This window comes from Glycine max, chromosome 8, assembly GCF_000004515.6.
Source record: "Glycine max cultivar Williams 82 chromosome 8, Glycine_max_v4.0, whole genome shotgun sequence".
In the NCBI taxonomy this organism is placed as follows: domain Eukaryota; kingdom Viridiplantae; phylum Streptophyta; class Magnoliopsida; order Fabales; family Fabaceae; genus Glycine; species Glycine max.
This window is the reverse complement of record NC_038244.2, coordinates 18,984,095-18,997,745: the sequence shown is the minus strand read 5'-3', so window position 1 is coordinate 18,997,745 and position 13,651 is coordinate 18,984,095. Positions and strand designations below refer to the sequence as shown.

The 13,651-nt window shown below is 32.4% G+C and overlaps 1 protein-coding gene across 3 annotated transcripts; it reads left to right on the top strand.

The window, feature by feature from the left end:
* Positions 1–5,542: 5,542 nt before the first annotated feature.
* On the top strand, positions 5,543–12,879 carry LOC100795569 (uncharacterized). 3 transcript variants are annotated; one of them, XM_006585642.4, is made up of 8 exons: positions 5,543–5,703; positions 7,019–7,519; positions 7,725–7,810; positions 11,516–11,594; positions 11,688–11,747; positions 11,872–11,993; positions 12,078–12,149; positions 12,460–12,879. In XM_006585642.4, the coding sequence occupies exons 2-8, from the start codon at positions 7,097–7,099 to the stop codon at positions 12,560–12,562; spliced, it is 945 nt and encodes a 314-aa protein (XP_006585705.1). In that variant the 5' UTR covers positions 5,543–5,703; positions 7,019–7,096; the 3' UTR covers positions 12,563–12,879. The 3 variants fall into 3 exon arrangements, with proteins under 3 accessions (XP_006585705.1, XP_006585704.1, XP_003530380.2); XM_006585641.4 differs by lacking the exon at positions 5,543–5,703 and adding an exon at positions 5,758–6,071; XM_003530332.5 differs by lacking the exon at positions 5,543–5,703 and adding an exon at positions 5,759–6,071 and having other exon boundaries at positions 7,027–7,519.
* The last annotated feature ends 772 nt before the right edge of the window (positions 12,880–13,651 follow it).

Here is a 13,651-nt window from a genome sequence, read left to right as displayed (position 1 = left end):
CCTAATACGACACTGATATGTTGGCCATGAAGTATGGGAGCTTCCCAGATAATAATATGTTTGGACTCCTGCAAAAGGAAAAAAAAAAAAAAAACACTAAAGTCAAATTAATTGTTTTTACTTTTCTCTAAGTTGTTGAAAAATAAAACCCTAAAGTGAAATGCATTGTGTGGTAACCCCAGAAATACTAAATGAGAAGTAACATACCCTCTATTATTTAATTTAATAAGTTTATTAAAAATTACAAAACATAACAATGGTTCTGAATGTCATTTTAATGGATAGAGCCCATTTATGCAATTAACCACCGAAACAATTACAGAATTGTCGTTACTCATTAGGAAAAAAAGAAGTTAAAATATATTTTTCATTCATATAAATTTTAAAAAAAAATTGTTCTTCTAAAATTTTTAAGTGTGTTTTTCGTCTCGTAAAATTAAAATATGTTGTTTATTTTTAAAGTCGGGTTTGGATGAATCTGAGCCTATGTGACATCTTTTAAAACTTGATTTATAAGTAAAAATATGTTTTCCATCCTATAAATATTGAAATGTTCAAATTTCATTCCTATAAAATTTTGAGTCTTTTTTCATTTTAAAAAAATTAAAATATGTTACTTTTTTATCAAAACAGGTATCCGAACCCAAACCTATATGTCATTCTTTCATTAGTTTCGTTAATGACTATGAGAATGACGATTTCTAAAAGTTAAAAACGGTCACAAAATGTAAAAAAAAAATTCCCATAAATTTTGTAAATCCCTGATTCTTAATCTCCTTTCCTAACTTTCTTTCCAAATTACAAAAAAGGAGAAGATGAAAATTAAAATATATTTTGGATAAATAGTCATTTTCATCCGTGAATGTGTAGAGCACTGACAAATTTACTCCTGAATGTGTCACGTGTGCTCTTTCATTAACGGTAACGAAAAAGATGGATGAATTTGTCGCAATTTTTCACTTTCAGGAATTAAAATTTAAAGTTTTATCTTTCAGGGATAAATTGGTTAGCACTCTAAGAAAATAAGTATTTATCATTGTTTATTTAAATTTGAAGAAGATGAAGAAAGTTAGGAAAGAGAAATTTACAAATTTATGGTTTTTTTTTTTCATTTTGTAGTAGTTTTTAATCCTATAAATTACCCATTCCCATAGTCATCAATGAAATCAATGAAAAAATGACTCGTAGATTCGAATACGTGAACATACGTTTGGGCAAAAAAAAGTAACATATTTCAATTTTTAGATAAAAAGACTCAAAATTTGACAAGGATAAATTACGAACATTTCAATATTTATAGGAATGAAAAATATATTTTAGCCAATAATTTAAGTTTTAAAAAATGTCATGTAGGCTTGGATTTGTCTAAACTTGACTCTGAAGAAAAAAATAACACATTTCAATTTTACAAGGATGAAAAATATATAAATTTATTTACAAAAATAAATTCAAAACTTTTTAATATTTATAGAGACAAAAAACATATGTTAGAAGAAAAAAAAACCACAACCCCTTCAACTCTATCGCCTTCAATACCCTTGAATGGTTCCACTAAAAGTTATACATTTATCTTTGTTTCTAAATAAATACAAGAATATAGAAAAGACACTAAATGTCTGTTTGGCTAAACTTCTTTAAAATACTTTTAAGAAAAGAAAATAAAAAATAATAAATGAGATGAACTTCCCCTTAAGATAGAATGAATTCTCCATTTGTTAATTATTATCTAATCCATAAAAATTCTTTCATGATAAAAGATAAAAAAAAAATCTCCAAATTAACTAATGAGTAATTAATAAAAAAGTTACAGAGAAACTCATTTTTTTCTTATTTACTTTTCTTATAAGAATTTTCATATAAGTTTATCCAAATATGCCCTAGATAGAAGAAAAAAAAATGTTATCAAGGTCTATCGGTTGCTGCAACAAACAGTGAAACTAAATATCTACTCCATTGGCTATAGGTTGAAAGGCTGATGCTAGAAGACACATACATATGTTAAATTGAAAAACACAATAATGGTTCTAAATGTCATTTTTAATGGATAGAGCCAATTTATGCAATTAACCACCGAAACAATTACAGAACTGTCGTTACTCATTAGGGAAAAAAATAAGTTACAATATATTTTTCGTTCATTAGGGAAAAAATTCTGTTCTTCTAAAATTTTTAGTGTGTTTTTCGTCTCATAAAATTAAAATGTTATTTTTTGTTCAAAATCGGGCTTGGATGAATCTGAGCCTACATGACATTTTTTAAAACTTGATTTATAAGTTCGAATTTCATCCCTACAAAATTTTGAGTTTTTTTTTATTTTTGAAAAATTGAAATATGTTACTTTTTGATCAAAACGGGTATCCGAATGTCATTCAGAACCTCTTTCTCTGTCTCCTTGATAGCTCTGATCAAACCTTTTTTTCATTTTTAAAGAAAGAGGTTGTCGAGGCTGAGAGCATTGTTGCAGTGGCCCCAACAACCTCTTTCTCTGTCTCCTTGATAGCTCTAATCAAACCCCTTGTCATGCCCTTGACACGCAAACCACTCCCTTTCATTTCCTCCTGTAGCTTTTCTGCCATTTCCCAATCCAAAGCCTTCAAGCAGAGAAACTGTATTAACTTATCATACTCATCAACGCTTAGACGACACCATAATCTTCCATCTCCCCATCATTTGAATAAGCGCTAGCAAGAACAGTTTAAGTGTACACATTTGGTCTCATGGCATACACTGCTTATACCTTACCAGCATAACCAAATGAAGGGCATTGATGTTGTATAACTTGTTTTAGAAGATTAGATGGCACTAACTACATGAATGAGTAGTTGTTCTGTCTTTACCTGAAACTCCATAAATTTTACATGATTTCTAGCTGGTGTAACAACATAAATGCTTGAAATTAAGTTGTTACAATGTTTGAATCAATCCTTTGGAAAAGACATTTTGTGTTAAATTTTGCTAGACTTTGATTTGTCTCCCAATCATTTTTTATTGAGTCAACAAATTTTGCATTCATACATGTGATATTTTGCAGGATAATCCTCATAGGCATAAACCAGAAATGGAAAACACACTTGAGTCTTCTGGCAGTCCACGACATAGAAAGGTATTTAGCATGATCTATTGTGCTGTGAATGTGTCTTTGTATACTCTATGAAAGGTATATATCGTTGTCATGTTGCAGATATCAGCCAGATGGGATTCGGTTGAAGCATGCCGACCTATAGTTGATGAAGCACCTGTGTTTTATCCAACTATTGAGGAACTTATAATTATCACTATCATAGTATTATAGTTTTTGGTGGTGGTTATATTGTATTTTGAATTAACTTTTTGTTTATACTCTAATTAGGAGTTTGAAGACACACTTAGTTACATAGCTAAGGTTCGCTCTCAAGTTGAACCTTATGGCATATGTAGGATTGTCCCTCCAGCTTGTTGGGTACCACTTGTATTTCGCAAATTGAACCTTATGGGAAAATGCAAAAATTCTCACTCGTATTCAGCAAATTGACTTGCTTCAGAACAGGGAACCAATGAGAAAGAAAATTAGGGGAAGGAAACGAAAATGTAGAAAACATTCAAAGATGGGCATGGGTACGAGAACTGCCAAATCAGGTTCTAAAGCTAATGTTGCTTCTGAGCCTGAGGAGAAGTTTGGATTCCAATCAGGGTCAGACTTCACACTTAAATACTTTCAGCACTATGCTAATGTTTTTAAAAATTGCTACTTTGGATTGAATGATACCAATGAATATGAACATGTTCAAACAATTCAAACATTATACAATATAAATCAAAAAGCCTCAAAACTAATATCAACTTCAATTCAAACCAAAAAGCCTCAACATGTTCAAACAATTCAAACATTATACAATATCAAACATTATACAATACAAACCAAAAAGCCTTAAAACCAAATTTCAAACCAATATCAACTTCATCAAAGAATTAACACATAATTTGAAACTTATTTCATTACTCAATCGTACTCTACTTCACCCTAAAAGCCTCAAACTAACCTTAAACCCTAATAAAAACCTTTTTTTTCATAAATTACAACCTATTTTGCATTTTTTAATTAAAATAGGCTCATACGAATCAAGTTGATCCGTAACACTCACAGATATGCCCTAGATAGAAGAAAAAAATGTTATCAAGGTCTATCGATTGCTGCAACAGATAGTGAAACTAAATATCTACTCCATTGGCTATAGGCTGAAAGGCTGATGCTAAAAGACACATACATATGTTAAATTGAAAAACACAATAATGGTTCTAAATATCATTTTTAATGGATAGAGCCGTTAGACTCTTACAGATCAAGTTTATCCATATGAGTTTTACAGATCAACTTGATTTGTAAAACTCGTACGAATCAACTTGATTTGTATTATGCTTATTTCATCTGTAAGCCTACATACTATTATGGATCATATACCTCATACTTGATCCATATTCATAACCCTGTCACCTACCTCTAATGCGGATCTACTATATCCCTATGCGGACCAACTTAAATAAAAAAAGAAGTAGAAACGAAAACCATGGGGAGATGAGCCTTACCTCGACATCGACGGTGGAGCACAACCCAATGAACGTCCTCAATGTCGTCAAAGTAAAGCTCCAAAGCACAATGCAGATTGAAGAAGAAGACGACACAAGAAGAAGCAGAGCGGGCCAAGAAGAGGTGAAGAAGAAGAGTCACGTGAGAGAAGGAAATGGGGAGGCGTCGGGTGCATAGTCGCGTGAGAGAAGAAGAGAAATGCGAGGGGCACTACACATTTGTTTTAAAAAAAATACCTAGGAGTATTTTTGTCCCTTAACATAATATGCTGGGTGCACCAGCAATAATGTTGGGTGCACCTAGCATCAGCCTAGTTGAAATTGTAACTTTTATGCATCAATGCATCTCAAATAGACATAGCACAAAGCCTAAAAGCTGTAAACTTTCAACAACTTATGAATGAGGAAACCCAAAGGCCAAAATTTTAGGGTGTGTTTGGTTTGCATTTTCATTTTCTGTTTTTATTGCCTGTTTTTATTTTTTGAAAACTGTTTTCATTTTCAAAAGATTAGAATTTTGAAAACATGTTTGGTTTAACTTCTTGTTTTATGTTTTCAAGACATAAAAACACTAAAAATTTATGATATATTGATTTCTTGTCTTCTTGTATTTTTATATTTGTTTAAAATTACATTTCTTGCCAATGTATTTTCATTTTACCCAAAATGATGTTCTTGTTTTCAACTGAAAACAAAATTTTATTGTTTTCATTTTTTGATTCGTTTGGGAAAACATTTTTACTAAAAATATTTTAAAAAATCCAGCCAAACACATTTTCATCGCCATTTTCTATTTTCATTGAAAATAAAAACAAAAAATAACCAAACTAAACACCCCTCTATAATTTTCCAATGCTAAACCTCATTCCAAATTTTGAAATAAGGGAGAATAGAACTGAAGTGGTAAAATTACTTTTTGACAGATGCAGCCAAAAAAGACTTGTAAACATTAGTTTATCCCCAGTATTAAGTTTCACAACTTAAAACCTTCCGCATCCTCGAGTGGCAACCCTGACCTTCTCTCACCGGTTCACCCTCTAAGTTTCTCACTCTCTTTCTCCCTAGTCCTCCCTGTTCTTGTTCAGTCTTGAGACTCCATTAACAAAACTCATATTCAAGAACTTTAAAAAATGGAGCTAGGTACTTTACTTCAATTTTTTTTTTTCTTCAATCATGCTAATTTTAATCTGAGCTATTAAATTTTGTATGACCGGGTATGAATGCATTGATGTAATGATTATTTTGAACCACTTTATAAACATAAATGACTAAATCAATTTTTCAAAAGATAAGGGATCAAAGTGGAAAAATAAATAAGATAATGATCAAATAGGTAATTTGACCTTGTTTTAATATACTGAAACGACTTGTCTAAGAGAACCCTCACCCCCTACTCCCTCACTCGCACTCCTGCAGCCACCCTCATCTTCTCTGTTTATATGGTTCTTTACCCGTCACAGTGGCTGGAATATTAGTGCCTTACATTCCTATTCTGTGTTGGACTTTTGGTATTTTTTCTTCTCTCAAATGTGCTGATTTAGTGATTTTTATTATTTATAATATGCCTCTGAAATGTGTATGCTAAATTTCAGAGCACCTCTTTCAATCTTGTAATTTATAAGAATGCGTTAAAGCCTTGCAATATTTAAATTTGAGTCTGCTGGTCCTCAGTTGGTGTTGGCTGATATTTAAATCTTGATTATGAATACTGAAGTTTGATATGGAGTTTGAACGTTTTCAAATTATAATGGGTCGATGACAAGGAATACGGTGAGGAACTCATGAAATAATTCTCAATTTTCTTAATTACATTTTAATTTTGAGTTTTTTATATGAGAAAACAATTTCTTTCCATTTTAATTTTTTTTGTATAGATTGGGATTTTTTTTATATATTTAAATTATGAACTTGACCAAATGAATTAAAGGCTTAACCTTTACCATAGATAGTAATAAAAAGTGAAAATTGTTGTTTTGGGGTGATGTGGAGTTAAGGCTAGACTCAAGAGTGTGTTTTAACTCTACTCTTTTTGGATAAAAACGAAAGGTCACTAACTATTTTACTTCTTGGCTAAGAGAAATGCTAATAATACATTGTCTAGTTGTCTAATCCACTTTTTTAAACACATTCTTTATTGTTAACTAGAATTTATTGAAAATCATAAATTTGTGTATGGTCCACTCATTATTTAATGTGTTATTACTCATCATTTTGTAGTTTCTAATAAATTCATTCAATAGTAAAGAATGGGTGTGTTGTTATCACTTCTCATTTAGTAATGTTCAGATGATATTTGTTACTACATAATACATTGAATTTCTCCCATGTTTAAATAGAAAAAAAAATGATTTTTTAACAACTCAAAGAAAATTAATTGGTGGTTATGCTGAGCTAGGAAAGTTGATTACTTGGAATTTGTGTGATGTTGTTCGTTTCTTGTAACATTATGGTGCAGGTTAATAGAGGTCCAAGGCCAAACTTACCTTAAGGTTTGAACTGACAGACTACAATACACTCTTCACTTATACAATCCATGATTGTGTTACACCCTTGTGCACTCCTTCCTTCTTGCACTACCATTACATGCTTCAAACCTTTTTCCCATAACAATCGCTTTGTGCCATCTTCAATGGTTCCGCGGCTAGCCCTGAGCTATGCCAGAACAAGGACATTCTCATGTAGTGCTAGAAATCGACTGAAGGATTTGAATGGTAGGGACTTCAGTATAGACATTGTTAACGAAAATCTGGAGCTTGAGGATGATGGTGGCGATGATGGGTTTTCGGCTCGAGGATTGTATGCAAGAAGTGAGGCAAATGACACTGATGAAGAAGAAGCACAAAAAGATGGTGATGGTGGATATTCAGGTAGCCCAGGGAAGGATTATGATAGAGATCCAGAACTTGGTAACATTCTGGGGAGTTTTCTAGAGAATCCCCAAGAGGCACAATCCAAAGTAAGCATCACTTTATTGATGGTTTGATAACTTCTGCATTGCATTGTAGACTGTATCTTCTTCTTCCTGGGGGGAGGGTATTTTGTTTCTGGGTGTGGTGTTTGTTACATTTCGAGTTGTTGAAAATTAAAGAGTAGCAACTTTGGATTTTGATACTGAGGGATATAATTTGTGTGTAAATCAAATGAGCTTGGTATATTCACAGTTGGAAGACAGACTAAGAAAGAAGAGGAGCAAAATACTGCACACAAAGACTGGATCAGGAAAACCAATGAAAGTGTCATTTAACAAGTAAGTTCAACCATGCCTATATATGTAGTTTTACCGTGCATTTTTCCATTATTTGTGCTTGTGTAGTTACATGTTTCTTATTATGACATTTAAATTTCTCCTCAGTTTGGTGTTCTAGAATTTACTGGTGCAGTAAGTAGTAACCTCTCATTAAGTTATTAAACTGTATACAAATGAACTTAAAATGTGAAGCTGTAAGTGCTTTTTTATGAGGAAGGAAGGGGGAGGTTTTTTTTTTTTTTTTTGGTAATGAATACTTCTGCCAAATTACAATGTTGTATTTGTGAAGTCTTAGAAATGTACAGGGGAGGAATTGAAGTTGTTAGTAAATTGTATAGTGATTGAGATTTGTCAATAAATACTTTCTCTTTCCCACTAGCATGTAGGACATTGAAGCAGTCTCTCCGTTGATCAAAGTGATCTGATATGCTTGACATGGAGACAGTGTTATTGAATGTCAAATTTAATGTATTCAATTTGTCAATATTTTTTTTTAAGAGTACTCAGGCATAGCTTTTCAAGACTTTTAGGATGGAATAGGAATGAATATTCAAATAAGTTTCAGATTATGCTAATAATTCAGGGCATAGTTTGAAGTGAAACTCAAATGCGAAGATGGTTATGCTCAAAACTTTGGTTTCTATTGTATTATGTTTGAATTCTTTGAACAAGTTGATATTGCTTTGAAATTTGGTTAGTTTGTATTACTTTTTACTTCAGTGGATACGATGGTGCTGTTGCATGTTTGAATAAGTGAATACCTTATGCCAAATGACTTTAAAGAAATGGTCAGATTTATTTTGTTCTTAAGAGTAGTGGTTTGAGTAATTTGCATTAAATTGTTATGGACATAGACTGTTTAGTTTATTAATTGAGTTAGTTGTCACTGAATCCAGCTCAAATTGAAGTTAAATTTTTTACATAAACCCTGAAACTTTGGGGGTTATTCTAAGTTGATTTTAGGGAAGATAAAAAGCCAGAATAGCATACTTTGCGTCAATTTGATGTTTAAAAGGAAAAAGACAATTATTTAAGATGGAGGTGTTGCTGGGATTTTCTAATTCCTAGTTTGGATATGAATTATTAATTGTAGCCTAATGTCAGTATATGTTGTTCTCTTGTGTGGTACACTGGTACTGCCGAACTGGTAATTCTATCTTTAGGCATTTACTTGGTAGATGTATGTTTATTTTTATGATTAGCATTTACGTGGTACTTTAAAGAGTTGCAAACTGAAATTTCGTGCTATTTGAAGAGGAAAAGGGACTGGAATGGAAGTTCTGCTAAATTTAAATTGTAAACTACTGAGGCTCGATTTGAATAAACTTCTCTATAAGCACTTGTAAAAAAATAAAATAATAAAATTTAAGGAATTGAACTTCTCCCATAAGTTAAAATTAAATTATGTGCTTGACTTTTATAGAAGTTCTCTTATTTAACCTCTCCAAAAGCTAAAACGCATAAGTTGATTTTAGCTGATAGGAGAAACTCAATTTTTTTACCTTCTTGATTCCTTATCCTATAAGTAATTATGGAGAATTTGATTGAGATGCCTAAACTAAATGTGTACCAGACACTTTAGATTAGTATTTAGCCTATTAATTATATTGTGATGAATTTGTGTGGTTTAGTAATGGAATGAAGATCTGACCAAAATTTTAGTAGGTGTTATAATAGACTAAAAATGGGGTTTTAGTTCTATGTTGGAAGAATTTTTAGCATGTGTAGTTAATTTTTAAATAGACAATAAAAATTCTTGGTTAAGCTAGTTGCTTAGTCTAACATTTTTATAACATGCTATATTGAACACTTCTGAGTTTGTGATGCAATTGGTTTTTGGGTTTGAGAATCTGGCTTTGTTGCACATGGAGGCTTGGAATGTGGGCTTCAATTTGGTGGAAAAATGTTGGGTTTATAGTAACTGTTAGCAATACTTATGAGTTATGATTGATACCCATTGGCTAATTAATTAGTTAGTAGTTAGGTTAGTTGGTTGAAGAATTTTAATGTAGATATTCCTTTTAAAAGATTGTTGATATCCCTCCATTGGAAAAACAACATGTTTAGATCATAGTAGCAACTTAATCAAGGTTTTAAATTGCAGTTGTGGTTGTGATTGCAATTAGAACTAGGGAGCTGGCCTTGATCTTGGCCTTCATATGCCCCTGGATTGGGGTGGGTGTGATTTTCTTGAGTTAACAAATGAAACTGAATGGAGATACGAGAAATTCCACTTAAAATGTTCATATAACACCAAGTTTGCATGGTATGTGTGTTTCAATGAGGTGGAAGCGAGTGGTTGGACCCCTAGCAGTCTCTCCAGCATCTCATTACACTCAATTCTGTGATGGCTTTGGAGCTGGGAAGAATCAAAACAGATGGCACAGATGGTGGATTGCATTAACAAGCTCAATATGGAAGAATAGGAATCTCCTCATATTCCAAGGCAAAAGATTTGAACAGCCAAAAGTCATGGAAGATGCACTATTCCTTATGTGGTCATGGCTGAAGTCTAGGGACAAAAACTTCTGCACTTCCTTTAACTATTGGTCGTCTAATCTTGGAGAATTTTTTGGCTAAATTAGGTTCTCTTTTTAGTATATGTGGGGGGGTATATGCTGTTCTAATCCTGTACTGGTGGGTGGTTATTAGATGCGTTGCATCTATGTAAATCACAAGTAGTACTTCTGGTGCTGCTGTGTTCTAATATGAATAATATATAAATTATCTTTTGCCTTTCAAAAAAAAAATGTGTGTTTCAAATGGAGAGTCCCCTAATTATATATTGTGTATTTATAACAGAAAGGGTGAGGGGGCAGCAAAGAGCATTTACCTAAGTGCGTTATGGCAAATGAATAGGCAATTAGTGGGAGTGGAGAGAATATATCGGGAAGTGGAGGATGGGAGAGGGTAGGGAAAATCATTTGGACTTTGGGATACCTCTGGCTTAGACTCTTTCCAAGAGGACACTTACTATTCTCTTTTCCTTCTCTTCCAATCTTACTTCCATCTTGTTTGTGCCATTCAGGACCTACTGGATTAGGAGCTCTAATAACAAAATGATGTGTACTATCTAGATTAAGACAAACAGAAAAACATAATGGAAGTAAACCTGTCTTCTTATACTGGTAAAGCAGAGTACAGAACCGAGAATAGTTCATTCTTACAAAGAATTATGAGCCTTTGGTATCTTGCTTGTGACGCAAGTGATTATGCCTACCTTCTCCCCACTTCCCCATCCCTATATATTCTTTCCATTTCCATTAACAGCCTGTTCCTTAGGAAATGCTCCTTGCTGCCTGTTCATTTCCCACAACATTCTTAGGTAAAATCCCCTTGCTGCCCTTCTCACCCCTTCTGTTATACACACATTAATTGTAGGTCTATCACAAACTTCCCTTGCTCCCGTGTTTGCTTGTTTCTCATTTGTAAGAAAACCAGATAATTCCAACATGCTTCATATTGTGTGTCTTTTGCTTTCTCGTTTCCTACTCATTGACTATCAGAATATTGAAGAAATAAATTGAATCAAATGCAGAACTAGAAGTGTCATGTTAAATGTATGATCAACTAGTCAAGGACTTTCACGTTTCTGCTTTTGAATTGGAATGCACTATGCACATGATATAAAAAATAAATAATTTGTTTCTCTTTTTTATCCTAAAAATATTCTGTTTATCTTACACGTAATGCTGGCATTTCCAGATTTGATTTTTCGAACTCATACATATGGTTTGAATTTTACAATGTTCCATTGGCAAAAGACGTCTCCTTGATTTGCAATGTAAGGAACTTTGCCCTATGACTATTTTGTGGTACGTTCTCCATGATGCACGTGCTTTTAGTGGAAAATTGTGTTGAATTCGGGTCTTTGCAGACAATTCGAGCGTGGCACATTATCGGACGTCTTGGTGGATGCAATGCCATGAATATGCAAGTGAGTTCTCTCTTTTGCCATGGATAGCAAATTTTCTTTGTACTTTCCTCCTTTATTTATTTAACTTTCTGTGTATTTTTCAAACATGACATTGTTGCTTATAGAACTAGCATTGTTCCTTCAGCTGTCACAGTCTCCAATGGATGCACGACCAAGTTATGATTATATTCAGGGAGCAAATGTGGAACCAACTACATTTTACAACATTGGGGATCTCGAGGTGCAAGACAACTTGGCTCGAATATGGTGAAGCACCAATTGCATATTCCTTGTACATGTTAATGTAATGTGAAATGCAAATACTAATAATTTCGTCTTGTGATATCACAGGGTGGATATTGGAACTGTTGAACCATTGCTTCTGAATGTTTTGATAAATGCACTGACACAGATAAGCTCCGAGTATGATCTCCACTTTATTCTATTAATTAGTTACTTTTGGTTATGTACAACAAAAATACCCTATCACAGGGAGCCACTAACGAAAGCTATTTAGGAATAAACAGTTCTTTTGATTATTTGCATGAGCAATACTAGAAAATAGAAGCAGTAGATTATCTTTTTGATTGGTTCTTGTCAAACATGTGTCTGTGAAGTGAGAGAGAATGTTGACTGAGATTTAGATAAAAAGTTTTAGCTATCTTTTTATTTTACCCTTGGATATTTTGTTTCAATCCCCTGATTTATTTATTTGGGTTTTTGTTTTTGATAGTTTTGTTGGGATCAAGCAAGTCATGTTTGGTGGATCAGAATTTGAGAATTGGAATGAGAATTTGAAATCAGAGGATGCAGGTTATGGTGTTCACAAGATCTAGCCAATTTTCTAGACGTATGAGTATTTTGAATTGAGGGCAATGAAGAGGAAACCATCAAATGCATCACTTTTTAACCGTTAGTATTAGACTGAAGAATAACCAGGGTTGTAAGCATTTCTCCTGGTTATATTATATATTATTTTCCTTAAACGGCAGGATGGCAACTTGATGAAGTATATATTTTTATTTATAACAATGCTGATTCTTAGAGTTTTGCAAATTAAAATTATGTAACTAGAAAATCAGATTAAAGTTATGTAACTGAGCAGGATAATGCTAAATGAACAATAATTTTATAGATTATTGATTTAGCAGCACAGAGGGTATGCTGAGTTGTAAGATTTTGTGTAGTCCAATACAGTGCCAATAATAGTTAGAACATTGAATCTACATAAAATTTCTTCTAACTAGACTGATTTTCCAAATGAAACCAAAGGTCTTAACTTTTTCAAAAAGGCTAATATGAAAAATATTAACAGGCGCTAAACACAAATTATTAATTTATCAAGGACTAAAATTAAATTTTTATTTTATTAGGAATTAAAACGATTATTTTTTATCAAAGAACAAACATAATTGGATAATTATTAGAGATTGCATACATATTTTAGTCTACTTGTTTAACATATTGATCTATTTTAGAATTGGGGCATACATCTCTTTAGGTCCGAGCAATGCGGTTTAGATCAGTAACTTGTGTGATGTACAAGTTGATTGTGAAATTAATTGAGTACTTTATAATTTTATTTTTAACTATATAACATAATTCCTCAAGCTGTCGAATGATAGCTAACTTTTGGTACTACCTTAATCCCTAAGAAAATTCTTTCTTTTGATTGTTATATAAATGCCCAAGTCAATCTTTTGTTGCTAACATTATTCAAAATGAAGTGTCGTGAGGAATCAAGTATGATGCATTAAAATCAAGAAAGCTTAATTAATTGTGTCAGGTATCTAACTAGATATATTTGTCCAAGAAACATTTCAAACAATTTAAAATAACAAATTACAGAGAAGTTTTCCGTCTAAAATTATAGTGCTAAGCATTTTTTTACAGAATCATATGATGAATTGGTGATAAGAAAAGTT